General features: G+C 42.0%; 1 protein-coding gene across 3 annotated transcripts in view; it reads left to right on the top strand.

The window, feature by feature from the left end:
• Positions 1 to 27687, top strand: part of PANK1 (pantothenate kinase 1) — a 101481-nt gene that overhangs the window by 71592 nt on the left and 2202 nt on the right. For all 3 annotated transcript variants that reach the window (XM_045810072.2, XM_045810074.2, XM_045810070.2), the window contains 5 exons: positions 6728 to 7080; positions 16025 to 16278; positions 20816 to 20992; positions 21494 to 21617; positions 25142 to 25267. In XM_045810072.2, coding sequence (XP_045666028.1) covers positions 6745 to 7080; positions 16025 to 16278; positions 20816 to 20992; positions 21494 to 21617; positions 25142 to 25267 — 1017 coding nt within the window. In that variant the 5' untranslated portion in view covers positions 6728 to 6744. The remainder of the gene's footprint in view (positions 1 to 6727; positions 7081 to 16024; positions 16279 to 20815; positions 20993 to 21493; positions 21618 to 25141; positions 25268 to 27687) is intronic.

Raw genomic sequence — 27687 nt, forward strand, 5'->3', positions numbered from 1 at the left:
CATATGCCAAGCCCTCAGTCCTTGGCATACTTAGGTTCACTGGATGCCTTTGTAGTTTTGCTTCCAACATTTCTTTATTGACTTAATTGATGATACTTTGAACCTGTCAGCCTTTGATGGGGAAGCCACACCTCTGGGCTCTTTTTCCCTGAGGTTTTCTAATTGAAAGAATTAATTAAGAAGCCTTGACCTTAACTGCATTTTTACTTGGAGACGTCGTAACCCTTTCAAAGTGTTAAGAGTGAGTGTGATAGCCTGTTCTCTTCCTTTGAACCTCATCCCACAGCGAAGTGCTAATTGTCCTCTCTCATGCAAAGCCTTCTCATTTCTCCGTTTCATTGTTTATCTGTTGGGGGAGAGAAGCAGCTGCTTTTTCCAACCCTGCAAGTCTGACTTGATGGAACCTATTTCCTCTTCTTTTTGTTTGTAAACCGGTCAGTTACTTTCTGGGCGCACTTTTTTTTTAATGGTAAACTCCCCTTTTAAATTTAAATTCAATTAATTAACATATAGTGTATTATTAGTTTCAGAGGTAGAGTTCAGTCAGTGATTCATCAGTTGTATATAACGGCCAGTGTTCATTACATCACGTGACTCCTTAATGCCCATCTCCCCGTTACCCCATCTCCCGACCTCCCCCTCCAGCAACCCTCAGTTTGTTTCTGGGAGCATCTTTTAAAATGCAGCCAACAGGGGCACCTGGCTGGCTCGGTCAGTAGCGCATGCAACCGTTGATCTCAGGGTTGTGAGTTCAAGCCCCAAGTTCAAGGCCTACTTTTATAAAAATAAATAAATAAAAATTAAAAAATAAACTGCAGCCAACAGTAACCAGCACATGCTACTAACATTTGACTTTCAATATCTTCCACAATATCATACTAATTCTTTAGGTATATTACCTGCCTTTCAAGTTATCATACAGGTTGGTTTTACCAAATGCTTTGCCAGCTTCCAAAATCCGTTTCCTCCCTCCTGCAGCCTGACCTTTTTTTGTTGCTGTTAAAGTTAGTCCATTTCAAGTAGCAGTCAGATCAGGGTCTGTTGCAGTACCCAAGTCTGGGTGGTTTAAAAAACAAAGGTTGATTTCGTGGTCAATGCTGTATGTGCATTGAAGACCGGCTACATCGTCGCGTCCAGGACTTAAGCTGACAGATCAGCCAACATCTAGAATGCTTCCTGTCGCTGTGGGAAAGTGCAGAAGGGTCTCGTGCCTGTAATTAAATGTTCTGGCCTGGGAGAGACAACTTATATGTCACTGGCTCACCATTAAAGCAGTTTTCCTTCAGCATTGTTTTTGGGCTTGGTCTTGACACATATAAATCCAGTTGGTTCTCCTAGTTATATAGTATTCCATCATGTAAGTATATTACATTTTATTAACACACTGATGGATGTCTACATTGTTGCCAGTTTTTCATTGCTAAACATTGTCACAGTGAACATCTTTGTGTATGTTTCCTATTGCACCTGTGCAAGAGTTTCTTTGGGAAATAGTTCCTTTTATTCTTTATTATTATGATGATTCTTTATAATATGCTGAGAGAAGGTAGACCTAAAGTCCACCACTTATCTGTAACACCTTGCTTTATGAATGTTGGTATCTTGTTTATACACATCTCACTATGGTAGAAACCATCTTGAATGAGTAAATCAGTTGTTTGTGAAAGTCTTCTTGTGCACTTTAAGCCTTGACTCCTGCTGAACGTCTTTGATGAATATTCTAGAAATTCTTTAAAAATGCCATCTGGTTGAAGAAGGAGTAGAGAGTGAATGCAGACATTCTGTATCTAGAACCAGCATCACTTCTGGCAAACACAGAACAGATTATTACCAGTGGTTCAGCTGAATTTATCAAAGCATTTGAATATTCTGGATTAAAGAACACAAGAGTCATGGATGATAGCTGCACCGAGATGTTCTTCCTTCCCCTTGTCTTTTATCTCCAGCCACGGCTTATGGTTGGGAAGTGTAAGATTTAGGTAGACCTTGATATCAGGAAGATGAATAAAACTGTGCATTCAAAAATCTGACAGTTTCTATAAAAGCATTAAAATGTGAATAGAAGAGCATTTATTTTTTTCATAAAGGTAAGAAATGAACATAGGTAAGTGAAAGCAGTTTCTAGTGCCATTTAAACTAATGCAATGTTCCGATCTTTATTCCCTTTTACCTTAAACAAAACTGCTGACATAACTGAATTTTCAGAACTCTACACTTTTCCCCACAGTTTTGTTGAGTTGCCAACAAGAGCTTTGAAATGAGCAGGGGGTGAAGCAGGAAAGACAGCAGGATTCTAAATGACTTATGAAATGTTTAAGTGTCCCCTGTCACATTTTTAAAAGTGAGACCTCTTTGCAGTTGCTTGTACTTACCAATAGCCAACCAAATAAAAACCCGTGGAGGGACTCTTCATTTCCGAGGGCTGGTGACAGCTGTGGCTGGGTAAATACTGGATTTCTACTACAGAACTAGATTATTTTCTGGGTTTCACACAGCTTGTTCTGTTCTTTCTGTGCTGGGATGTCTCCTGTTTTCCATTATCACTGAGTTCTTTCTTTCTTTCTTTCTTTCTTTCTTTCTTTCTTTCTTTCTTTCTTTCTTTCTTTCTTTCTCTTTCTCTTTCTTTCTTTCTTTCTTTCTTTCTTTCTTTCTTTCTTTCTTTCTTTCTTTCTTTCTTTGTTTTTTACTTCTGCATGTACTGAACGATCTGAGTGTAGAATTTTCTTCATCCCCTCCCCTAATCTCTAGCCTCCACCCATACAGCCTGCCCATCCTGCCACCTCCTAAAGATATTAACAGCCTGGAGGGATAGCCTTCTCTATCTTTCAGCAGGCTCATGTAATCATAAACATAGGGGTCTCCCTTCCACCTGCTTTCCTTCTTTCCTGCCTTCCTTCCCTCCTTTTTTTTTTTTCCCCAAACCAAATAGGGTAAATAAATTATTTGCTCTTCTAGGCATCTAATGCTTTTCTCATTAACAGAAGCTTAGGGATATCAGGCAACTGGTACAGATCTCATTCATTCTTTTCAAGAGCTGCCCAATATTCCATGGCTTGGAAATAATAAACTTTGTTGAACAGTTTTCCTGTTATAGGGCATGCACTTTGTTCTCAGGTTTTTGTTTTTGTGGGTTTTTTTTTTTTTTTGAGTTTTTATTCATTTAAGTAATCTCTACACCCAGGGCAGGGCTGGAACTCATGAATCAAGAGTCACATGCTCTTCTGACTAAGCCAGCCAGGTGCCCCCATTTTTGTTTTTTTTAATTTGGCCACTGTAAAGGGTGCTGCAATGAACATTCTTTTTCTCCCCTTTTTATTTAAATTCAATTTAGTTAACATATAGTGTATTATTAGTTCCGGGGGTAGAGTTTAGTGATTCATCAGTTGCATAGAACACCCAGTGCTCATTACATCAAGTGCCCTCCTTTAATGCTCGTCACCCAGTTACCCCATCCCTCCACCCACTTCCCTTCCAGCAACCCTCAGTTTGTTCCCTATAGTTAAGAGTCTCTTGTGGTTTGCCTCCCTCTCTTTTTTTTTTCTTATTTTGTTTTTCCTTCCCTTCCTCTACGTTCATCCGTTTTGTTTCTTAAGTTCCACATATGAGTGAAATCATGGTGTTTGTCTTTCTCTGACCGACTTATTTCCCTTAGTGTAATACCCTCTAGCTCCATTCATATCGTTGCAAATGACAAGATTTCATTCTTTCTGATGGCTGAGTACTATTCCATTATATATATACCACATCTTCTTTATCCATTCATCTGTTGATTTTGGCTGTTATGAATTGCTGCTATAAACATTGGGGCGCATGTGCTCATTTGAATCACTGTGTTTGTATCCTTTGGATAAATACCTAGTAGGGCAATTGCTGGGTCGTATGCAATGAACATTTCTTTTTTTTTTTTTTTTTAAGATTTTATTTTATTTATTTGACAGAGACAGCCAGCGAGAGAGGGAACACAAGCAGGGGGAGTGGGAGAGGAAGAAGCAGGCTCCTAGTGGAGGAGCCTAATGTGGGGCTCAATCCCAGAACGCTGGGATCATGCCCTGAGCCGAAGGCAGATGCTTAACGACTGCACCACCCAGGCACCCCGCAATGAACATTTCTTATACCTATACTCAAATACTGGTGCTTTTTAAATATGGCCCAGCAGAGGGATTAGCTGAGTTAAAAATGTATGTGTACTTTTGATTTTAATAGGTGTTGCTAGAGTTCTTCCAAATGATTAGCCTAGCAATGTTCCAGAACACCCTTCCCCCATCCTGTCTAGTAGTAGGTGTCTTTCCTACTATAATAAGAATGGATTATAACCGCAACACTGATCGCAAAGCCCAGGCACCTTTTGACACGCCATAAAGTATTTCAGTGGAGATGAAAATTAGGGCTCTGGTCAGCCTACATGGTTGGGGGTGGTTGTGATTTTTTTTTATACTTCTGAAAGAATCCGTAGGAAGTTTATGGTAGGGAGAGAACTGCAGACCATTCTACTCCAATCCATTCCTTTCACAGATAAGGGAATTGAGATCCAGAGAGGTAGAGGGAGTGACAGTGAGCTGGTTACTGATTGCTGTTTATGGGAAGCAGTTGTGAATCCTGATATGAGGTTCGACCCATTACCTACACTGTGGGCCATGCTGACTGTGAGTTTTAGAGAAGGGACCAAGAAATGTCATCTGTGAGTTGAATTGACTAGTAGGGGTGAACTGTTCCAGTTTTCTATTATTTCCTGCTAGGACAAGCAAGCTTCCCAACCTCCACTAGGCTGTGTGGGATTTGCTTTACAAACTTCCACAATTATAATAGGACATTTGTTACCTTGGACTTGTCAGTGGAATCTGCTGCTCTTAATGTTTTGGGGAGTTTGGGGTTTTATTTTTCTATACTTGTTAAGAGTTACTGCTTCCAAGGGTGGAGCAGCTGGCTTGGATTACAGCTGAAATGACAGTAGTGAAGCACGGGAGGGAAACATTGCATATGCAGGGATGGCTTCCTGCTATGTGCCTCTCCCCCCCCCCACCTTCCCCAACTTACCAATGGAGAGGGCAGAATAGGAGGGCAGCCCAGAAAAAAAAGAACTTCTGGAGGTCTCCCTGGTGTTCCTGGCAATGTAATCTGGGTGAGACAATGCACAACTTGACTAGGGCTCGTATGGATGTTCTCCAGGGCTGAATAAAATAAACTTCTTGAAAGAAGTCATTTGAGCTCCCTGTATCTTTAAACTCAGCTTCAATATTACAGTTTCCAATTGAGCCCATGGAGTCTGCTGAGGGAAGTGAAAAGGGAGATCCCAGATTTCGCGGTCTCATTCGGGTTTGCTCTGTGCTCATCGCAGAGCATCTGACCGCACAGCATTAACTTTCTAGGTCACCGCTAAATGAAGTCGGCCCGTTCGGGGAGCTCAGCCTGTTCTGTTAATAACAAGAAAAATGATTATGATGGAGATTTATGTTGTTGTAGATAAACATCTTGAGCATACACACGCACACACGCAGGGACACACACGCAGGCACCAGCGTCGTCCCCTGAGCGCACGCCTTCACGCTGCACACCTGCTTGGGAGCTAAGCTTCCTGCCGGGCTTGCCTGCCAGAGGCCATGGTTCTTCTGCAGTTCCCAAGCCTGCAGACTGCAACCACTAGGGAACTGTCAGAAAACACTCATGCCCAGGTTGCAGCCCGGAATTAAATCAGAACCTGTGGGAGAGGAGGTGAGAATCGGGATGCTGAAGGTGATTCTAGCCCACAGCTGGCTTGAGGACTCCTTAACAGGCCATTATGAGGCGAAGAGAGTGTCCGCTTCATGGAGAAAGAAATGAGCTATGACAGGAGCTGTTCTCTTTAGAGTTACGCCCCGTAGGGTCATCGTCTCGCATAACCCGCTCACTTTCTCCTTCCTGCCTACTCTGTAGATTAAAGCGGCGGGCTCATGCCTTACAGTGTCAGCGTGTGGAGGTGAAAATTGAATGCTGTAACAGTTGTCATTGAGAAGTGCCCTGGGAGTGCACCATGTGGGTTAGAGACCGGCACGCCTCGTGGTCCACCTGGCATAGCCAGTTTTTCTCTGGCATTGGAACAGATCGCTGTTTCCTTGGCCAAGATTCTGATAAAATCATCAGCATGTGGGAGCCATGGCGTATGTAGAAATAGATCTTTAAGAGTTGGAATTGTACTCAGCTTGGGAGGATACTCGAGGTCTAAGAAGCCCTGGGAATCGAGACGGGCCTAAGGGACTGCAAAGTCCATGTTTCTCTTCTCAGGCTCAGTCCTGAGGCAGACTCTCAGAAGAGTATGGGCAGAATCACAGGCACCGTTTAAATGGTGCATTTCTCCTCGCCTGTCTCTTCTTTTAGGCACATAGCGTTGAAATTAGAGGCACCAGGGGCGCCTGGGTGGCACAGCGGTTAGGCGTCTGCCTTCGGCTCAGGGCGTGATCCCGGCGTTACGGGATCGAGCCCCACGTCAGGCTCCTCCACTATGAGCCTGCTTCTTCCTCTCCCACTCCCCCTGCTTGTGTTCCCTCTCTCTCTGGCTGTCTCTATCTCTGTCAAATAAATAAATAAAATCTTTAAAAAAAAAAAAAAGAAAAAAAAAAAAAAGAAATTAGAGGCACCAGATGGTAAATGCACATACAGATGTGACACCACTGCATTTCATTACCAGATATTCGGAAATTGAGCATCTCTTTAAATGCATAGAACTCAACAGTACTATCTTTCTGTCCTCCAGCATTCCCCTGGTTCGGCATGGATATCGGTGGAACACTGGTTAAATTGGTCTACTTTGAACCAAAGGATATTACAGCCGAAGAGGAACAAGAGGAGGTGGAGAACCTGAAGAGCATCAGGAAATATTTGACTTCCAACACCGCCTACGGGAAAACCGGGATCCGAGACGTCCACCTGGAACTGAAAAATCTGACCATGTGTGGGCGCAAAGGGAACCTGCACTTCATCCGCTTCCCCAGCTGTGCCATGCACACGTTCATCCAGATGGGCAGCGAGAAGAACTTCTCCAGCCTTCACACCACGCTCTGCGCCACTGGAGGCGGGGCGTTCAAGTTCGAAAAGGACTTCAGAATGGTATGTCGGCTCTGTGCTTGTTCCACAACAAAACTACCTCTCAGAGAAGGAAAGAAAAGCCCCTCCTGTGTCCCTAATCATGGCTTTCTCGTGTGGAAGAGCTAGACTGCTAGCCTTGGGACTCCAGATGGGGTCACGGCACCGCTCTGTGCCTCAGTTCCCTCCCGTGTCTGGATAGTTTGTACCTCCTAGGGTTGTTCCACACAGGATCGAAGGAGAAAATACGTCCCTGGCACTTAATAAATGCTCATAAATATTAGCTATCGTCATCTCTTTTGTTACAGTTACCGCTGCACGATATGCTAAAGTTAAGATGATATCAATCCCTTTCGGAGTGTTGTAACGTTTTCCACAGACTCTTATTACCATGTGGTGGAAAGCATAATCATCATTCCGGTTTTATAGCTGTAGAGACTGAGGCCCTGCCAGAGAGGCTTTCTATAAATCCTGTGAAAAATGGTGACTGCTGTCTCCCTATTGTTTGCTGTAAGTGTCTTTTTTGTTTTACAAATGTCCTTCAGAAGTTTTGTTGGAAACAAAAAGGAAACATTTGGTGTCATTCATAGGTGACTTCCTTTACTAGTGAGTAAGGTTTCAGGAGTATGGTTTTATGTGGTAAGAATAATGCGGTCTCCTACGTGGCGGGCCATACCAGCCTACATTGCTCACGTACACCTGACAATTCTGGCTAAATGGAGGACACAGATGAATAAGATATCTCCTGTTTCTTTTTATTTAGCAATCTTCTAACAGCTGTGTGTTCCAATTTCCCCATCTCTACCGTCAAGATAATCTCTGTACTGTCCAGCCTCAACTCACAGGGAATACAATGAGAATAAAGTGCAATAAAGGATGTAGAAAATGAGAAGAGAGAAGAAGTTAGTTAGGTTCAACAGAAGTGACTGGGCTTGCCAGAAAGTCGAAAATACAGTGAGATAAGTTGTAAAATACACTTTTTCAAAGCCTGGGGTGCAGATTACTACATTCTGCGATGGAACTGGCATATCCAGTCTTGCTGTAAAGTCTATCATTAATGAATAAATTAATGAATCAATACCTTATTCATGGCATTTAATAAAGCTATACATACAAATTTTATTTGTATCATCAAAAGTAACATCATTTATCCCATGGAGTGTAGTAAGTAGTCTCCAGGACAGCTGGCAATGGAGTCCTAGCACAGTGTCCTGTGGGAGACTGATGACCACAGGTTTTGGCTTTTTCTTCTGGGTCCCCTTTCCCCGACCTGTCTGTGGAATTTGATGCTGCCTTTCACCTGAATGATCCATGGCATCTTTTTTCCCACCAAAGGGACTCAATGATCAAAGAGTTTTGAAACTGAAAAGCCTGAGATCCAGAGGCATGAAAATTAAATTTGAGTTCATAGTTGGAAAAGCATTGAACCTGAATTCTAGCGTTATCTCTGCCTTGACCTAGCTGGATGACTTTGAGTGAGAATACTGGAGCCCTCAGTATTATCATTTGCAAAAAGGAGGCAGTAGAGTGGAGAGAGGAGGGAGGAGTTCTAGAACATTGAACCTGAAGTCACCTTTGGAGACCAGGCAGTACAGCATTCTTGTGCTACATGGACAAAGAAACTAAAGCTAAGGAGGATTAAGGGGCTCTAGTAGTGCCTCCTAGTAAGAGCTGGGGTGTCAGCTCAATTCTGACTCAGAAGAATATGCTGACCCAGCCCTAGTGCTGAGGACTCTCCAGGTCACCCTGTCTGGACATCTCCACTAGGGAGCCTGAAGAATCCAGGTGACCTGGGCGTTTATGCAACATCCCTCTTTTCCTCCTCGGGGTAATGTACATTCTGGGAAGAAGTTACTCAATATATGTTGGCTATGAGCAAGTGTGTTTCTCAAAGTTCCGAACTGAGAAAGGTCATATTTTATAATAACCAAGATAAAGAAGCCTCTACTTCTTCAGGCAGGCTGCTGGAGCCTAATGAATAGACTGGAGCAGGGAGCAAGTCTGGAATATTTGCCAAAGAGCCTGGCCAGCTAGGGGCATACATCCGTAAAAGAAAGGAAAAGGGCTGCCTTCTGTGTCCACGCTCAGGCTTAGCCAAAGTGAGGACAGAATTGATCTCTTCCCATAGCTGGTCTGTCAGTGCGCGAAGTGATGTGCCCTTATCCTTCCAAAGTGTGTGAGGATGGACAGGTCTTCTCACCCTCTTGCCTAGGCCTTCATTCACTCACCCAGCAAGTATTTATTGTGCTCCTTCTGTGCGCCAGGTACTGTTAGGAACAAAACAAAACCCCTGCCCTCCAGGAGCTTATATTCTAGTGTGGGGAGTCGGTCAGTAATTAAATAAGCAACTGAATATCGAAGTACAGAATATACCACTATATCCTGTGTGTGTGTGTGTGTGTGTGTGTGTGTGTGTGTGTGTGTGTGTGTGTAAATATGTTCTGGAAGGGGGAGGGGAAAAGCAAGGCAAAGGGGGGTTGGGGGAGTTGGGAGAGTTTTAGGTGATGAGGTAACATTGGAGCAGGAACCAGAAGTAATGAAGCAAAGCAGGCCAGTATCCCAGGAAGGGTATTTTAGGCATAGGAACAGTAAATGCTAAAACCCTTAGATGTGCTCAATCTAAGCTCTTCCCTCTTCCCCTTTCCAGAATAGAACACTGAAACCTGGTTGGAGATGATCAATATTTACTACCGTATGTATTAAGCAATCTGACAAAATAAAGCATTGCATATATATTTTTTTTTCCCTCTCTTTCTCTCTCTCTCTCTATATATAATAAAGTCCTGTCATTGTTATTGTATAAAATCACTGTTTTTGGTATAATACAGCTTTGCAGAAGTGTGTTTTTAAAAACCTAAATAAATAGAGCTAACTAAAAGACATTTAGCAGACCCTGAGTAGTTCATAATTGTTACATCTAATGACTACATCCTTTTCATTTATAGTGAATATATTTAATTCTCAGATAATGTCAACTAGTCTTCATCCAATTTGGAATGTACAAGAAAGAGCTTACGAGACAGGCATTGAGTTAGACCCCTGTGTAGAAGACTTCAACTGAACAGAGCTGCATTTCTTGTTTCCTTTTTCTTTCCCTCCCTCCCTGTCTCTTTCTTTCTTTCTTTCTTTCTTTCTTTCTTTCTTTCTTTCCTTTCTTTCCTTTCTTTCCTTTCTTTCCTTTCTTCCTTCCTTGTTTCCTCTCTGATTCTTTTAACATTTGGGATCACTGTCACAAATAAACTTCTGGCTGGCAAAAATTAGCCTTCTGAATTAATGATACACCAAAATGGACACAAAAGAAAAACTTAATCTAACTACAAATGGTCTAAGAAAGTGATAAGCCAATGAGGAATCCCACCATTGAAGAAAGTGATCCTCAAGGGGAAGACTTGTCTATCCCCTGTCTCTGTTCTGTGAGTTTTGTTTTGAAGTACCCACCAGAATATTTTATGTACCAAATCTAGTATTTTCATCCACAACTACACTTCCTAACTTCAACAAGAATATTCTTTAAAATGCGAAGTGTTCTAACATAAGAGAATGTATAGGAAAAATTCATCCTTTTTGTCTACCTAGCTCTTCATTACAATAGGTACTTTTCCTTGTGAGTTTTGTTCAGGCTAAGACTAACTTTAATTAGAAGTTAGAAGTGACTCTTTCAGTTACTTTTCAAAAAAGACCTATCCTCTAACAAACAGGATGTAACAATAATCTTATTTGGTTGACATGAGATTTAGGGAACAGAAAAGGATTTTTGGTGGCTTTATTATATTTTTCTCAAGGTGTGAGAACTTAAGAATTGGCCTTTCTTAAGCCAGAAATCTCTAAGGAAACAATCGAAAAAAGTTAAGAATAGTGGAAAAATTATCAGGAGGTGAGAGACTGTTGTGGAATGGGAAATTCTAAATCTAAGTGGACCATTCAAGATCATTTATTAGCTTGGTTCCTATTAGGAACCCAGGGACTGATTTGTGGCATTACAACAGCATGAGTTTTGGTAGACAGCACCATTCTCCACTTGGGTTTGGCTTGACGTATGACCACTGGGCTATGGCCTCTTTATCATTTGGATGCGGGAGGAAGAAGCCATCTTGGAAGTTTTGTCATATTTCTCACTCACAGAATATGTTTGAAATTCATCTCTCTCAGGTCTCCTAGGTCTCCTTTGGGAAGAGAAAAGAGCCCTGAGTGAAATTTGTAATTCAGAGTGGACTATTTTATATGCAAATTATTCTCAGTTTAGTAAGATAACCTTTTCTGCCATTTCCAGTATGATTTATGGAGTCAGTGTCCTCAAAACCACCTTGGGAAGTGTAAGGTATCATACAGATGTGTATTTTCTTCAAATTTCTGAAATATAATTTGATGACTTATTTCTCAATTTCAGGGAGTAATATAACTGGTTTGGGGCAGGTCCATAGAATACCCCCATAGGAGTAACTATGGAATCTCTTGGGATGGTTTTTTACCAGATTTATCTATTTAACTCTTTATTTAGTTATTTTTGACAGACTGAGCTGAAGCAGACACAGACAAGCTTTTACAGTTGTCTCCTGAGCATGCCTTGTGTTTGGGATCCATATTTTTTTTTCTAATATTAGCATACCAGAATCCCTGAATTTCCTCTACAGATTTGAGTCTTCAGTGTGGAAATAGTGTTTTGACTAGCAGACTAGCACATTTCAGCTTGAGATAAGAAAACCCAAATTATTTTACTTCTCACATAATTAGAACCCATATGTATAGTTCTTTACAGGATCCAAAACATTTCCACACAGGCGTCTCATTTGATTCTTGAAGGTGGCCCTGTGAGTTAGCTAGGGCGGGTTCTATTAGGGACAGTATGTGACTTTATCCAATGCCTCTTCTGACTGTACTGGGGTCATGGACTCATCCCAGTTCTTCAGCGCCTACTACTGTGTGGTCCGAGGACCAGCAGCATCAACGTAACCTGGGATACTGTTAGAAATGCAGTCAGGCAGTCTGCGAGTGGAGCCCAGCCATCTGTGTTTCAGCAAACCCTCTGAGTGATTCTGATGGCTCCTGTAATTGGAGAATCCCGTTGCACCCACACACTTGCTTGAGTAACTTTAGTACTAGGCACAACCATGTTAGTTCATCATGGTTGTAATTTGAAAGTTTTTTCTACTGTCCTTCTTTCCCTATTTGCTAGCCTTGGGATCCGGAATAGGTCACTTAACACACTGACCCCTGGTGATATATTTCATCCGCAAAATGGGTTGTAATAATAATAGCTCCCTTGGCTGAAGTCCTACAGATGAGATCCATATAGTTTTTTTTATTAGCTTCCATTATTTACACAGTTTGTTTGAATCTTAGGACAAGCTGAGGTTTGTTGCTTTTATATTTGGGAAGTGGTTTAAGCTTAATGATTTAGGAATTGGCAGAACCCATATTTTCTGAAAGTGCTAAGGAGACTTACAAGCAGTGGGGTGCTGGGGCCAGTTCCTACTGGCTTAAGAGAGCCAGTCTCTCTGCACGTCTTCCCAGCTCTGTGTTTAGTGGCATCATGTTGGTAGCTTGAAATTAGCCGTCGTGGAGGCGATTATACCGCAGAAATTGGTAAATGCTATAAACCAGGGCTTTTGCTCCCAGAGAGCTGGTTGTTAAACATTCACCAGCACACCTTGGTTACAAGGTTATGTTCACATGAGCTATAACTTCATCTGCATGTTAGCTACATCTGATATTTCAGATCTGTCATCATTTAGGACCCATCATAGAGATCAGCATTAGAATATATATAAAATTAATAGGATGGAAGTCAGCATCAGCCTACAGATATGTATGGTTGGCCTGCAATATTTACAAAAAAAAAAAACCATTAAATAGCTGTCAGCTAATTAATTGCACTGAGCCCCATTATGACATGGCAACAATGGGCTGCAGGTGAATTGTAAATATATATGTATTGTCCTCTGTGTGTGTTCTGTTACTTTGCATCTAGCCCAGGGCTTCACTCTCTTATGTTTTCTTACTCTCTCCTGTAGGCATTTGCATTTGGTACCCCTGATAGAAAGAAAACTAAGCCCAGAGAAAGAGTGTTTCTCCACAGCTAGGATCTGAACATGCCGAATGTTCCACAGAGCCCGTTCAGTTGTATTTACAAACTCCAGAGTGTGAGAAGTAATTCCTGTCGTGTTCGGAATTTCAGATTGCCTGTGTGAATGTCCAAGTTATGATTTGACTCACTGCTTACACTTGGGAGCCTGGACTTTTCTCTGGACGGTGAAGACTTTTAAGGGAGCTCTCTGTAGGGCTCAGTGAAAGTGACAAATGTTTCTGTTGCCTAGTTTGGGAATGCATGACCCAGGCTTCAGAAATATCTATCCTTCAGTAAAACGTATAGCAGAGATGTTTGTTTGCGCTTGGCACTTTATTTGAAACTGAATGTGATGAGAAAGATGAGATAACAGTGTTTCCTTTCAGATCAAAGTTGTGTGTGTGCTTAGTTTATTTGCCTCGATAGGTTTTCTTTTTCCACAGCATCGGTTCAGGATGTCCATGTGAATACGATGCGTCTCTGTCTGTGTTTGTGATGTTGGCTGTGGGCATGGGCTGTCAATATTGTTGATGGGCCTCTGATCAATTTTTAAGCAGGTTAACCTATAGTCCCACAACGGGCTGGTGAAATTGCTACCTTTCAGTTTGGTTTGACCCAAGAAGTGGTAACTTTCCCTGTCCCACTTAACAAATGTTTATTAAGCCATTATTATGGGACAGGCCTTTGAGCATGGTGCTCAGGGGCACCTGATGAACCAGAAAACCAGGCGGAATGTGATTAGTGCTGTTAAGTGGAAGAGGCTAATGGGGCTGTGGAATGGAGAGGACAAAGACAGCATTTACACTGCTGTGTCTCACTACCGTCTTTCAGATCTCCAGGTTGTTCTAGACCTACAGTACCCCCTTAAAACACGTGTAGTTACTTGCATCTCACCCAGACTTTTCACTCAGTAAAAAATGAAATGCTTGGAATCATTTATGAGATAGATTTACTTTATCAGCTAGTGTCTTTTAGGATGATGGCTTCTGGGGACCCCCTTTCTACTTGCTAGGTGGTATGCTGTCCAATTCATGAGTCATTGAATAGAGCCAATTAGATCTTTATATTAAAAACAAAAAACCAAAAACAAAAAACCCAGGATGATTGTTTCTTTGTATCAAGAAAACTTGTACCACCTTGCTGGTAACCTATTCAAACTGATTCTGCTCTATAGGTATGTATTTAGTGGAGTTCGTTGAATGGGAAATTCAGATGAGTGATACGAAGTCAAGAGTGTTCTTCCAGGTCTTAACTTTTGTAATGAAGATGATGCCTTTTTGGTAAAATATCTAAGTATATAACCTGTTTAGGTTGTTTCCAGATCCCAGAAGCAGTATGCATTATGAAAACAAGAGAAGAACAGTGAGTCCCTGGGGTTTTTTTGCTAGTTGTATCACTTAGGGGAAGTTATTTAAGCTCTGCAAGCCTTGACCATAAAGCAAGGATAAAACATCTACTTAGAGGATTTTGTGAGAATTAAACGATCTAGTTCTTGGTGTGTAATAAATAATAAATACTAGCTATTACTTTCTTAAAGATATTTCTTTAAAAATTTAAGTTAGATCTTACAAATTATCTTCCTTCGTTGGGTCGGTATCATGTTGGTGATTATTAGGTTTATTATTTTGTTGTTGTCGTCGTTGTTGTTCATGAGAAATGATCATCTGGACCATCAAATAATACTACTTTGGGGGACCATGAATTAAACTTTTAAGGATGTGAAGTGGCCACTTCCCCTAAGGCTGCCCCACAGCCAACTCATCCCCATTTACTTTTTCCCCCCATACCTGGGAGAATGGAAGTTTTTGTCTCATAGGAGCATGAAAGGACACTTTGGGACCACCCCCGCTATTCATGAAAGAACCAACATTTTTTTGAGCCCTTTGTCCACATATTATTATCATGAAATCTTTACAACAACACTGTACAGTGAATAATATCCCTATTTTACAGAGAGGCAACTGAGGCTTCTCAAGTTAAATAACCTGCCCCACATCCCTCAGTTAAGTGCTAGAGCTAGAATTCAAAGCCAGGTCTATCTCACTGCAAAGCCCAGGCCTGGGAAGAGGAGAATTGGGTTTTGTGGGCTCAAAGGTGATTGCTCACCATGCCTTGCTCAGGACCTCGTATGTGGGCAAGTGTGGGGTTCTTCTTGCTTTCAGAACATTCTCACTCTCCTCCCCCTGCGGGAGACCCTGGTCTTCGTGATATACTGTATTGGTTTCCTGTGGCTACCCTAACAAATTACCACCACAACAGAAATGTGTTCGGTCACAGTTTGGAGGTGACAAAAATCAAGGTGTTGGCAGGACCACTCCTCCTTCTGAGGCTCTCGGGCAGCTTCCATTTGTCTCTTGCAGCTTCTGGTGGCTCTGGGCATTTGTTGGCCTGTGGTAGAGTACTCCAGTCTCTGCCTTCGTCTTCACGGGGCTTTCTCCTCTGTCCATCAGATCTTTCCCATGTGTCTCATAAGGAAGCTTGTCAGTGGATATAGGGTCCATGCAGATAATCCAGGATGTTCTCTTCATCTCAGGATCTTTAACTTAATCACATCTGCAAAGACCCTTTTTCCAAATCAGGTAACATTCACGGGTCCTAAAAAATGAGGACCTGCACCTGCTTCTCAAGGGCCACCAAGTCAACCCATTACACATGCTCATGGGTACTTTTCCAGCAACCAGGCAACTTCCTGTACTTTGGTTCCCACTGTGGGCAGAGAAGAGGTCTGGCAAAGGCTGCTTTTCTGGCAAAGCGACTAACGATCCACAGGATTTCACAACTTGGAGTTTTTAAAGATGTTCCATGCTTTTACAGTTAATGACATGTGTTCAGTCCAGCTAAAAGCCCCTGGGGCTTCTCCTGAGGTGCTCATAGCCTCTCTCACGAGGTTTTGTTCTCTTTCAGATTGCTGACCTGCAGCTCCATAAACTGGATGAACTGGACTGTCTGATTCAGGGCCTGCTTTACGTTGACTCCATTGGCTTCAACGGCAAGCCGGAATGTTACTATTTTGAAAATCCCACAAATCCTGAATTGTGTCAAAAAAAGCCGTACTGCCTTGATAACCCATACCCTATGTTGCTGGTGAACATGGGCTCAGGGGTCAGCATTCTAGCAGTGTACTCCAAGGACAACTATAAAAGAGTTACAGGGACCAGGTAAACACAGTTTCTACTAGGAGAACCTTTCTGTTCCTAAACCCAGGCCTCTTCCTTGAAGACCAGTTTATACAAAGATGATTTGTATCGAACACATTTTTCAAAGAAAGATCTTACCCTTCTCAGCCAATCAAAAAAGATTTATTGCATGATATGTTAAAATAGTAAGAGGGTAATTTATGTGAAGGGTCATAAAACCTAGTCCTTAGCCTGCTGGAAACTGGTCAGATTGAGGGAAGAAGGATCACACACACAACAGCAAAAGGCAGTACATGGTAAGTGCCAGATGAATGGCGGGGACAGGAATTAAATAGAATCCAGAAGAAGGGATGCTTGGGATGGTCAGAGAGGGCTTCGAAGGAAACCTTTTGGAATTTCCTTGGTGCCTGGCACAAGATGAATTGCTTGACGTAATCCATCATTCCAACCAGGAAACCAGACAGGGTTTACCAAAAAATGTTTTTTACCCTCAGTTAGCTGTTCCACCTGAACGCTGGACTAGTTGGCACACCTCACGAGGAGTTTTGGAGAACCCTAGACAGGAAGACAGCCTGCAAGCGCAGCCGGGCAGCGTACCTTGTTGTTCGGTGCACACGTGCCCCAAGGGCAGATGTGCTCGGCTTCCTGTTATAGCCATTTGGCCTTGGGGAAAGAATCCAGGGTCAGAAATCGTTGAGAAATCCTAGTGTAAACATAATTTCAGGACTTTTTCTCACTTCCAAGTGAAGGATTTGGTATGAGGTGTTTCTCCCGCTTATGAGACCACAGAACCCATTTTTGGAGGAATAACTTAAGGAACATGTGGCCGTGTGCTTTTGGACATGATATCAACACCATTGTTTTTAAAAGATGAAGATATCATGTAACTTCTCTGGGCCTCAGTGGCCTTGTTTGTGCCATGAAGAGAGTTGTTCCTTAGGTTCTTTGGGCATTTCCAGCGCTGAAATTCTGCAGCACTGCTCCTCCATTAGGAGGAGCGCACTGTTTGTCTCCCCTCTATCCATGACCTGTGACAGGTCTACATCAGTCAGTGACTCACCACTGGGAAAGGGAAGATTGAGCCCCCCAGGGAATTTTGGCCATGTCTGGAGATGTTTTTTCGGCCCTCACAATTGGAGGTGGGATGCGATTGGCATCTAGTGGCTAGAGGCCAGGGGTATGGTGAAGTACCCTACGATGCACAGGGCAGCCCCCCAACAACAAAAAAAGTACTGACCTTCAAAAGTCAATAGAGTACTGCTGATGAGAAACCCCAGCGTGTGTGCACACATATGTGCGTGCACGCGCACACATTCTCACTGAATCCTGCCTGTGTTCAGAATATAGGATGTTAATTGCCCCTAGGCATACCTTTTCTCACTGAGCACACAGAAACTAAGCTTCCTTGCTTACAGAAGAGTCACAACTGACCCATGGCTTTATGAGGACTGTCAGGAGCATCAAAGCAAATGAAATGTTTCAGCCGAGCTGGTTTTACCTTAGTGGACGATCTCCTCACAAAAGTACAATTTTGAAGAAACTACAGACTTCCTCCCAGAAGGAGTCATTGAATTGATAGAGCGAGTCCCAAGGTAACAACAAGCTAAACACTGTCCTCAATTGGAGGTATTTATCGAAGCGTTGATTAACACTTAGCGAACTCATCAATCACGATCACAGTTCTATTTTCTCAAACTTGGAAGTTCCAGCAATCTGGATCATCTTCTTCAACAGCAGCTTATGAGCTCATTGTGGTCTTTGGCTTCTATTACATGTGTAATCGTGCTCATAAATTCCAGTTATTGGTAAATGTCCATTAATGACCAGTGTTTTGCAATCCTCAACAAATCCTGTCTGGATGTCCAACCTCCCCTGCGAGTGCTCTTCAACCAGTAGTTTTGGAAATGTGCTACAGCAGACCGAAGGTTAATGGAGAGGCAGGGGAAGGGAAGGAATCGTCAACTCTGTGGGCTGCAGCTCCTCCTGGTCCAACCGGAGCTGTTCTGCGAAAGGCTTCTTTGGATCTAAGTTACAAAACCATTGATATAAACTATGACAGTGAGCAGCGAACATGAGTGTGCAGAACACACTCTGGGAATCACTGATGTAAGCAAATGGCTTCAGCTGTACGTTTGCTACTGTTACTGTGAGCTGATAGGTGTAACTCTGGGGTTTTTGTTATTAGGCTATACCCTAGTTTCTCCTGGGACATTTTTATTTTTAGGAAGCCACATCATTACAGGAGATCAGTTTTCTTTTAAACATACGATTTTAAGTGCTTTGTTTCGTGTTATGTGTGATTTTATTGCATCTTAGTTTAGGGAGGAACGCTTTTTTTTTTTTTCTATTGACGCTACTCCAATCTTATTGTAGAAGCCAAAGGAAAAAGAGGACTTTGCAACCGACATGGTTGCAATATGCAGATGATTAAAAGAGGAATGTAAAGGATTTCCTTCGGTGAAAGGAGTAATACAGCTCATCTCATTGTTTTGGAATCTATTTTAAGAGCACAAGCACTTGGTCATTGAAGGTCTCTTCTACTTTCCCCTAAAGTCCCTCGCTACAAGGTTGTTGGTTTTTTCAAAAAATAATGATGCTATTCAACAGCTGTCTCTAGCCAGATGTTTTAGTCCCTGATCTGCTGCGGGTCTTCCTGTGTCTGCTCCACAGACAGATGTATCTGATTGTGAGCAGGGGCACCCCATGGATTAACTAGCGGTCAGCAGGTTGAGGATATGAATAAAGTGCTCTTCTGCGACTGTGCATTCTTGCCTCCTGCCTGCAGTGCGCTGGCTGTACAAATGCATGCTCGCCTTCCCCACGCAGCCCCGATGCGTTGTCTGTAGTCCCCGGTCATCTTCCCGACACACAAAGCACTTCGTTCTCACTCATACCGACACATCAGCTGATGAATGGCCTTCTTTCTAAGTCAGCCAATGTCTCCTGTTGCCTATGCTTGGAGTAGGCTATCGAATGCCTTGATGAATACGAATACCTGATGTTCAAAGAGACCTCATTAGCGTGGATGAAAGCAGCTAGAAGTGTGAGAAAAGACTTAAAAATATACAAAGACAAATCCCGGGGGCACGCAAGCCAAAAATTGTTCCCCTTAAAATACATGAGCTTTGTAGGGCAGACCGAACCCAACAACGTGCATGACACGCCATGTTAAATGTAAATAAAGATAAGCTTTCCTAGAGGAAATTCAAAATCTCTACCATGACTGAGCTGTCCAGGTGGTGATGTCCGTGGCGCTCTCGATCTCCTGGTTCCGCACCTTGGGTTTGGGTAGCTGCCACCGGTGGTGCCTCGCTAGGGAATTTTCCACAAGGAGTTATCCTTTCCATCACGTCTGTATTTTTGTGACAATCAATACTTAAGAAATATTACGTACAGTTTCACTTTAGATGTAATTGAAAGAACTGTGTGCCTGTCTACAGTCTGGCACCTTCTTGTTAAGTTATTGACAGTAAATCTAATTTCCCCTAAAGCTTCTTTCTTCAAATTTAAATTCCAAATAACCTCAATCTCGACTTGGATTTTCTCTCAGAATAGAAAACCAGGGGCTAACAACCCTTGGAGCTTGAGAACAAATTGATGCGAGCAGTTGACTCCTCCCATATGTTCATCTGCATCTGCTCGTGGTAAAGAGAGTAAAGCCCACGCCCACATCCGTGCTGTCAGGAGGTCACTGGTGATGGCTTTACTCTCAGTCTCCTTTCCTTCCTGTCACGTAACTGTGATATTCATACACAACTAAATTCATTCTCAACTACCATAATTAGTTTCTAATTTTGTTTAAAAGGAGAGGAATTTTCCCCAAAGCAAATGAAAGCTTTTAAAACATAGTTGAGCATTGAAACCGCTTTATGACCTTTGTTACTATTTTTGACTATTGGGTAGTAAGTAAAATATTAATAACCTTTTCCATAGTCTACGAGAAAAAAAATCCAGTGTGTAAGCAATCAGTGGGTTCTTTTTAGAAATTTCTGAGAAGGTTCAATGAGATTATGTCTGCTAGAAGATCGAGGTCGAGGTAAATGATATGGTGTCTGGGCGGGCCGTTCCTGGCAGCCCTAGATCAGTCTTGCTGCATTGTGAACTACATGTACATATGGTTTCTTCTTCCAAGTATTTGTATTCGGCTACATTTTTTTTTTTCATAGCAGTCATTTCTCTGGTAATTTGCTGCTTTCAGACCACCCAAATAAGAGAGACCCTGATTCGGCCCCATTTTATTGGTGAGAGGACTGAATGAGGTATTTAGGTTAGCAGCTAGCTGAAGGTCTCACAACGGAAATCAGTGAGAGTCTTTCTCTTCTTTTGTTCTTAAATTCAGGGGCAAGTTTTCCCTGATGTTTCTTTTTAGCCTCTGCCCTTTTTTAAAAAATCCAATCTACCCTAAGACTGTGTTGCACCCTACACTTTAATTCAAGTGCCCCTTTGTTTTTCTTCTCCTGTTTTGTATTAACCCCTATTAGTGATCTTGATGTAGTTGGGGACTTGGACGGGCATATTATAAAGTAAAATTTAAAAATAAACCTTATTGTTCCTTCAGTCTTGGAGGTGGAACATTCCTAGGCCTATGTTGCTTGCTGACTGGTTGTGAGACCTTTGAAGAAGCTCTGGAAATGGCAGCTAAAGGCGACAGCACCAATGTTGATAAGCTGGTGAAGGACATTTACGGAGGAGACTATGAACGATTTGGCCTTCAAGGATCCGCTGTAGCATCAAGGTAGAGACAAAGTAGCTAGGAGTAGTAGTGTGTAAACAAGGCAACCTCTCCACCCTGGCCATTCACTTAGTTACTTTTAAAATGTCAACCCACCAGCCTGGTGCAAGTATCTGTAGTTATTGGAGCTCAGACTTGATCTCCCACCCTTTACGAAGCATTGACATGTTTAGCCCTTGATGCTTGTGCTTAAAATAGGGCAGCTTTGAAAGAAGGTTCTGGAAAACTGCAACAGTTTCCCCTGTTCCATTCTTGTCAATATATCTGGAGAGTATTAAAAAAATTTTTTTCCCATTAATATCCATGCTATTTTGCCCCTATTAAAAAAGGGGGGGCAGCCAACCATTCATATCGTAATCCTGTCTGCTTGTAAAACCTGGTGGCCAAATCAGGTCATTTAAATTTTAACAGAGTTATTCATAAAGCTTTCCACAGTACTTTGGTGGAAGCGTGGGGCCTGCCTGAGGATGATTTTGAATACTCTCACTAATATTTCCAACATAGCTTTGGCAACATGATGAGTAAGGAAAAGCGAGATTCCATCAGCAAGGAAGACCTCGCCCGAGCTACACTGGTCACCATCACCAACAACATTGGCTCCATTGCTCGGATGTGTGCGTTGAATGAGGTAAGGCCTTAATCCAGAGGAAGCCTTGTGTCATTCATACACATCATCTTTAGCAGTGCAAAACTGTTGACCCTTAACAAAATGATAGATCCTTGGAAAACCTGCCCTTTGTCATGAGGGATGTCTTTTGGGGAATGGAGAGGGATAGGCATCTTATTTTTAAGTAGGCACTGGATAATAAAGGATAAGCCAACCAACCACAGAGTCCAGGTAAAATCACAACCCAGAGAGGCCATAGCCTCTCTGACCGTCATTATTACCACCCACCTACCGAAGTGTGAGGAAAAGCTTGGCACATCCTTGCAAATAATTGCAGGTAAAACGTTCCACTTGCAATAATCGATATTCTCTCTGCTTTCAGCTTCTTTACAGTGTTGCCTTGTGGCATGGAGTTCAAGCAGCATTGTACAGGGCTATCAAAGCATAGAGAGCTTGCTACAGCTGAGGCCAGCCAGAGCCCTAAGCACAAGAAGGGGTGGAGCTGGTGACAAACAAAGCTTTGGGAACGTGTTTTGAAACACTGCAAAATTCCTCTGGGAAACTAGAACCCTTTTCTGTAACACAAGACATGTAAAGTACAACAGCTCTCACTGAGTTGTGTTAGGAAGACAAGAAAGGGGTTGGGACATGCAACAGGTAATAGAAGGGTTAAAGAATCATAGTCGCCTCAGTAATAGAGTTTTTAAAAATATAATTTTAATAGAAACACACAGAAGACAGTCAAATCCGAAGTGTGTATACAGCTTGGATTTTCACACAGACACCTGTATAATCACCACTCAGATCAAGAAATAGAACATTACAAGTACTGCAGAAACCCCCTCCTTCCCCTCCTAGTTGAGCAGTTAGGGGTTTAAACAAGGGAAGAGGCGATCTTGATGATGGGCAGTGCCAGTCCTGCCTTGGAGCTCTGGGGTTATGAGAGAAACATGCTCCTTTACAGCGTTGAGTAGAACATGTCGCTGGTCTGTGCCTCAGGGTCACAACTTTTTTACGTCCCTGTGTGAGATGGGAGTTCAAATGCCAGGCTGAAATGCAAAGAATGTATCCCAGACATGTGCCTTTCAAAGTCCACTTCGGTCACGGGACTCATTTTAACAGAGGATTTATTTTTTGACATTAACCTTTAAAGGGAGTTTTTCCAAGTAGCCAAACAAGGCTGACTGATACGTGTTCTGTGGGCCGTCCTCGTGCACTCTCAAAGGTCAATGAGCCCTAATGTCCCCTACCCCAGAGAGTGGTAGATACCCTTTCCCCTGCTTTCCACAGACCTTGAGTGCGCCAGCAGGCCTTTTCACAATGATCACATTCACTTTAGGGGGAGGACAACGGATTTTATTTTTCATCTTTGATTTCAACTTCAATACCATTTATTGTTGGAATAAAGCAAAAATGGCTATTTGAAAGTATGGCCAGTGAGAGGATTCAATCACCAATCACCTTGGGCAAGAGCTGCATTAGCGGACATCCTGCCAGCGCAGGCTCCCCGCGGGCGCCCCCGGAAGTGGCAGCAGTGTTTCCTGTGAGAGCCCAAACGCGAGCTTCCGTCATTGCTGAGGGCGCTGGACTCACTGAGTGGAGAGTGAGCTATTTCATAGGGCGACACCACAGTTACTGACTCTAAGATATTTTTTTTTTTTGCTATGATTATTGGAATCCTGTAAAATGCTTCTCAACATCAAAGTTTTTATTCACATTTTTGCGTAGAAAATACAAACACGTAATACAGAGTTCTAAAGACACCAGAAGGGTGTAGAGGGAAGTGGGTAACTGTGTGCACCTGTCCTGCAATGTTAGCCTTATTGAAGGTAGCCATTGTTTTTCACTTTTGGCTTCTTATTCTGTATTGTCTGCAATATAGCAGAAACAGATCCTTCCAAAGGCAGCAAACTCTACGTCACATTCTTGCTTTTTTAACAATCTTATTGAGATACAATCACACATCTCATACAATTCACCTTCTACATACTATTTTATGTCTTGCTTTGGTTGTGTATCAACCTTTTATTATGAAAATTGACATACATAAAGGAGCAGAATAGTATAAAGAGCCTCCTTATAGCCATTAACCTGATTCAACAGTTAGCAAAACTGTGCCACACATGCTTCATCTATTTTCTTCCTCCTCCCTCTGTTCCTCTCTCCTCCTCCTTCTCTTCCTCTCTCTTTTACTAACATATTCGAAAGCAAATCCCAGAGGTTATATCAGTCTACCTTATATACTTCAATATGTACTTCTGGAAATGTTGCCTCATGCTTTTTACATGATAATACATGTGAGTGTTATCCTCCCTACTTCAGCGTTATTTTTAAAAAAGAATTCTCCTGTGGTTTCCTCTAGTCTTTTTTTCTTTTCTTTCTTTCCTTTTTGTTCCTCCCACCACAGTCATATCTTTGACCCACCTGGAATTTATTTGAAATAAGAAATGTCCATCAGCTTTTATTGCCATTCTGTTCCTTCTGGCTCATTACCAGAATAATGCAGGACTGGGGCTTTGAGCAAGTCCTACGTTGGTCTCCTTTGTTTCAGGGGAAAAGGCAGAACTCCTAAATTTAATTAAATCCTTCTTTAATCTGAGTTACTTACTCCAAGTGTTTCTTGTCACATCTCAGTCTGGGCAGTTTGTAGCTACCGTCCTTACTGGTGGAAACTTACTAAAACCACCTCCCACCCCTCTACCTGTAGAAAATATTCACAGTACTTAATGGACTCATCAACTTACATTGTCAAAACTTGAGACAGTTAAGAAGCCATATTCCTAGATCTGATGACTCTTGATAGACTCAACAGAAAAGAATGCCAGCTTCCAGGACTCTCTTCCCTTTGGCATAAGTGACCATAGCAACTGGCTCTGTGAGTGAGTGGGTGGTGACAGCCCCTGCATGGTAGACAGGCTGAGCTCAGTGTTAAGTGTGTGTACAGAATGCAAATCCATATCCGTATCAAGAAAGGTATAGACATATTTTTCGTTATCATATTTCAACCCACATGTTGATCAAATAGGATAGTCTACCATATATCCCAAGGATAGAGACTGGGAACTGTTTCTTTTTGTATTATGGTGTTTGGCATAGAGCAAACTAAGCAAACTTGTTAGATGAATATCCCATACCATGGCCATTCTATTTATGAGTTGGTTATAATAACATTTTATTGTTGGAAGTTTGGAGGAATTGAAAGGAATGCAAAGGCAAATTTAGCTGAACTTGAATTCCAGTTACAATTTTATATATGTGCGTTGGTAGCTGAATTTCATATCAGGCCTAAGTCAATCTGACATAACACCTGCAAATAAGCCCAATATAAGTCTTTGCCTCGCCCAACCAGAATCTCACCATCTTGTTCTTGTGGAATGCACTATGAAGTTTGTTCGACTTCATCTTGGAAATGCTGAAATAATTTCACTTAAGAAACAAATTGACTCTGCAAAATCCTGGGAGTACAGTGAAGTATGGAACATTAGGTCTTTACAAAATGCTATTTTTATACCATTATTTAATTGTTCTTTCATTTTCTTTCCCAGAATATTGACAGAGTTGTGTTTGTTGGGAACTTTCTCAGAATCAATATGGTCTCCATGAAGCTGCTAGCATATGCAATGGATTTTTGGTCCAAAGGACAGCTAAAAGCTCTGTTTTTGGAACATGAGGTAGGTCAAATCTGCATGGACTTAGTTGACTTACATGGAGTGTATTTGGTGTCATCTAACTTTTGAGTGAGTCCCTCAGTTTTAATATTGGTCAAGTAGAAAGAGTTGCCATTTAAACTTTGCATTTAAACAAAAGATAAAGAAGAACTATATACAAAATGGAAGCTTTCTTCTCCAGCAATCAGGACTAATAGCTGGTTAATTAAAAAAAAAATCAGCTAAAACAGGTAATCATTAAAAAATATCTTTCTACTTTAACCATTTTATTGTAACATAAAACATATAAATATTCATTCACTCACCAATTTCTTTGATGTAGGACCAAGGCCTATTTTTGACCATGGCTTCTGCTGATTAGAATTCTGCTGTTACCCTTTTTTTCATGATCCACAAGTATAATATGCCTTCTTTGATTTCTGATTTATTTCTTTAAAATGGATCAAGAGATTAAAGATAACCTACGAAGCACTTTGGTTGCATAATCCTTCTAGATTTTTTCCCTCAACCTTTCACGTGTGATATCCACCTAAGTAGAGAGTAATGGTTTGTGACTGCCTTTTTCAGTCTTTTTTGAGAATTTAACTGGACTTTCATAGAAGTGACCAATTTATGTTGTACTCTTTTTATTGTTAGGTGATATATAATTAACTTAGATTATGACATTAACATAAAACTGTCTTAAACAAATCTGAGGATAAACCCAGCTGACTCAAGCAGACAACTCCACTGGTGAGAACAGAAGTGCCGGGGCTGCTCAGAGTAGCCTGGTGGCCCAGAGAGGCTGGTGGCCTTGGGCATTAGCAGCCTGTCTGCAGAGGATATGAGCCTCAGTTAATTGAGAGAGTCCCTTCTATTGAGTTTCTACAATCCTTTAAATCAGGTTTCTAAGAGTAAGTGAGGGACCTTCCTCTCTTTTCCCTACCTCCTCTGCCACCTTCTTTAAAATCAGTACTGTAGGTGGGGCGGCGGGGTGGCTCAGTCGTTAAGCGTCTGCCTTCGGCTCAGGGCGTGATCCCGGCTTTCCGGGATCGAGCCCCACATCAGGCTCCTCTGCTGGGAGCCTGCTTCTTCCTCTCCCACTCCCCCTGCTTGTGTTCCCTCTCTCGCTGGCTCTCTGTCACATAAATAAATAAAATCTTTAAATTTAAAAAAAAATCAGTGCTGTAGAGAGCAACTATTTATTTGTCATGGGGGGTACCTAATCCCTGGCATGTATTGTAGTTGAAAAAACTTTGAAAAAACTAATATCACAAATTTATAATGAATAACTACTATGGCATTTTTCTCATCTTCAAACCAAATTATTTATCTGAAAAGCTGCCTGTGTAATTTTAAGTTATTTAGAGTTTCCTAAGCCCATATTTTGTTTTCTTAAAGCGGATAAAACAATAGGAACTTAAATACTAAATAGTTAAGGCCCAGGATAGAACTTAATACCAAAGAAAGCCCGTTTTTTTAAGCAGGCGTAAAGTATGGAGTGTTAGAACTTTTAGGGGGTGAGGGGAATGGAGTCCCAGAATTTTCACCCCCCCCAACCAGAGCACCTCCCTTTTTATCTACTTATTTATCGTTTCCATGTAAAATTTTGTTTGAAAAAGGAAAACGCACCTCAGCTTTTAAAAAGCAATTAAAATGAAAAAAGAAAACCACTGTTCCAGTTCAGCTAGAGTTGCCATATTTAGTGATTGAAACTACGGGACACGGTTATTTTATCTGGCATTTATCTGTATTTTAGCTGGCAACCCTAAGTCCAGATTCTCTTCAACTAAGGCAGAAAGCAAACTCTGGGAGCCATCAGGGATTAAAAGCCATCCACGAGGTCACATGGGGAGTTAGTTGGTGGTAAAATAGGGGGTGAGATCCAACATTTTGGGGAGACTCACTTCTGCAGGTGAAAACACGTACATTAGTTTGTACAATCCTAGGCCTCTGTGGACTGTGGCTTGGCTTCGTCGTGCGCGTATCATAACTCGGTCCTTATGGCTAATGAAAGTAGAGCATTTTTATAGCCCTTGTAACAAGGATCTCTCAGAAAATGCTCTGCGTTCTAAATTCTCTCTGGCTTAGGCAGACCTTCCTGGAGGATACTGTGGAGAGAGAACTTTTGGGGAGGCTCTGGTGTGGCAGTTTTCCTGCCCTGCTTCGGGAGTCCCCACTCACGGTGTCTCATTCATTCAACTAACCGGATTGAGAAGTCGTCAGCCAAGCAGTTAAGACACGGCCTCTTCACTGACTAGGAGTCCTTGAACGATGACTCTACCTCTCCATCTTTGTTTTAGCCTTTGTAACATGGGCTGATAATATTTGCCTCATAAAGTTATTGTAAATAACATTAAATAAGTAAATTCATGTAAAGTGCTTAGAACAATTTTTAGTATATATTGAGGCCTCAGTAAATGGCAGCAGCCCAAGCAGAGATC

The sequence above is a fragment of the Ursus americanus genome, chromosome 6, assembly GCF_024610735.1.
Source record: "Ursus americanus isolate L20-20 chromosome 6, mUrsAme1.1.p, whole genome shotgun sequence".
Taxonomy (NCBI): domain Eukaryota; kingdom Metazoa; phylum Chordata; class Mammalia; order Carnivora; family Ursidae; genus Ursus; species Ursus americanus.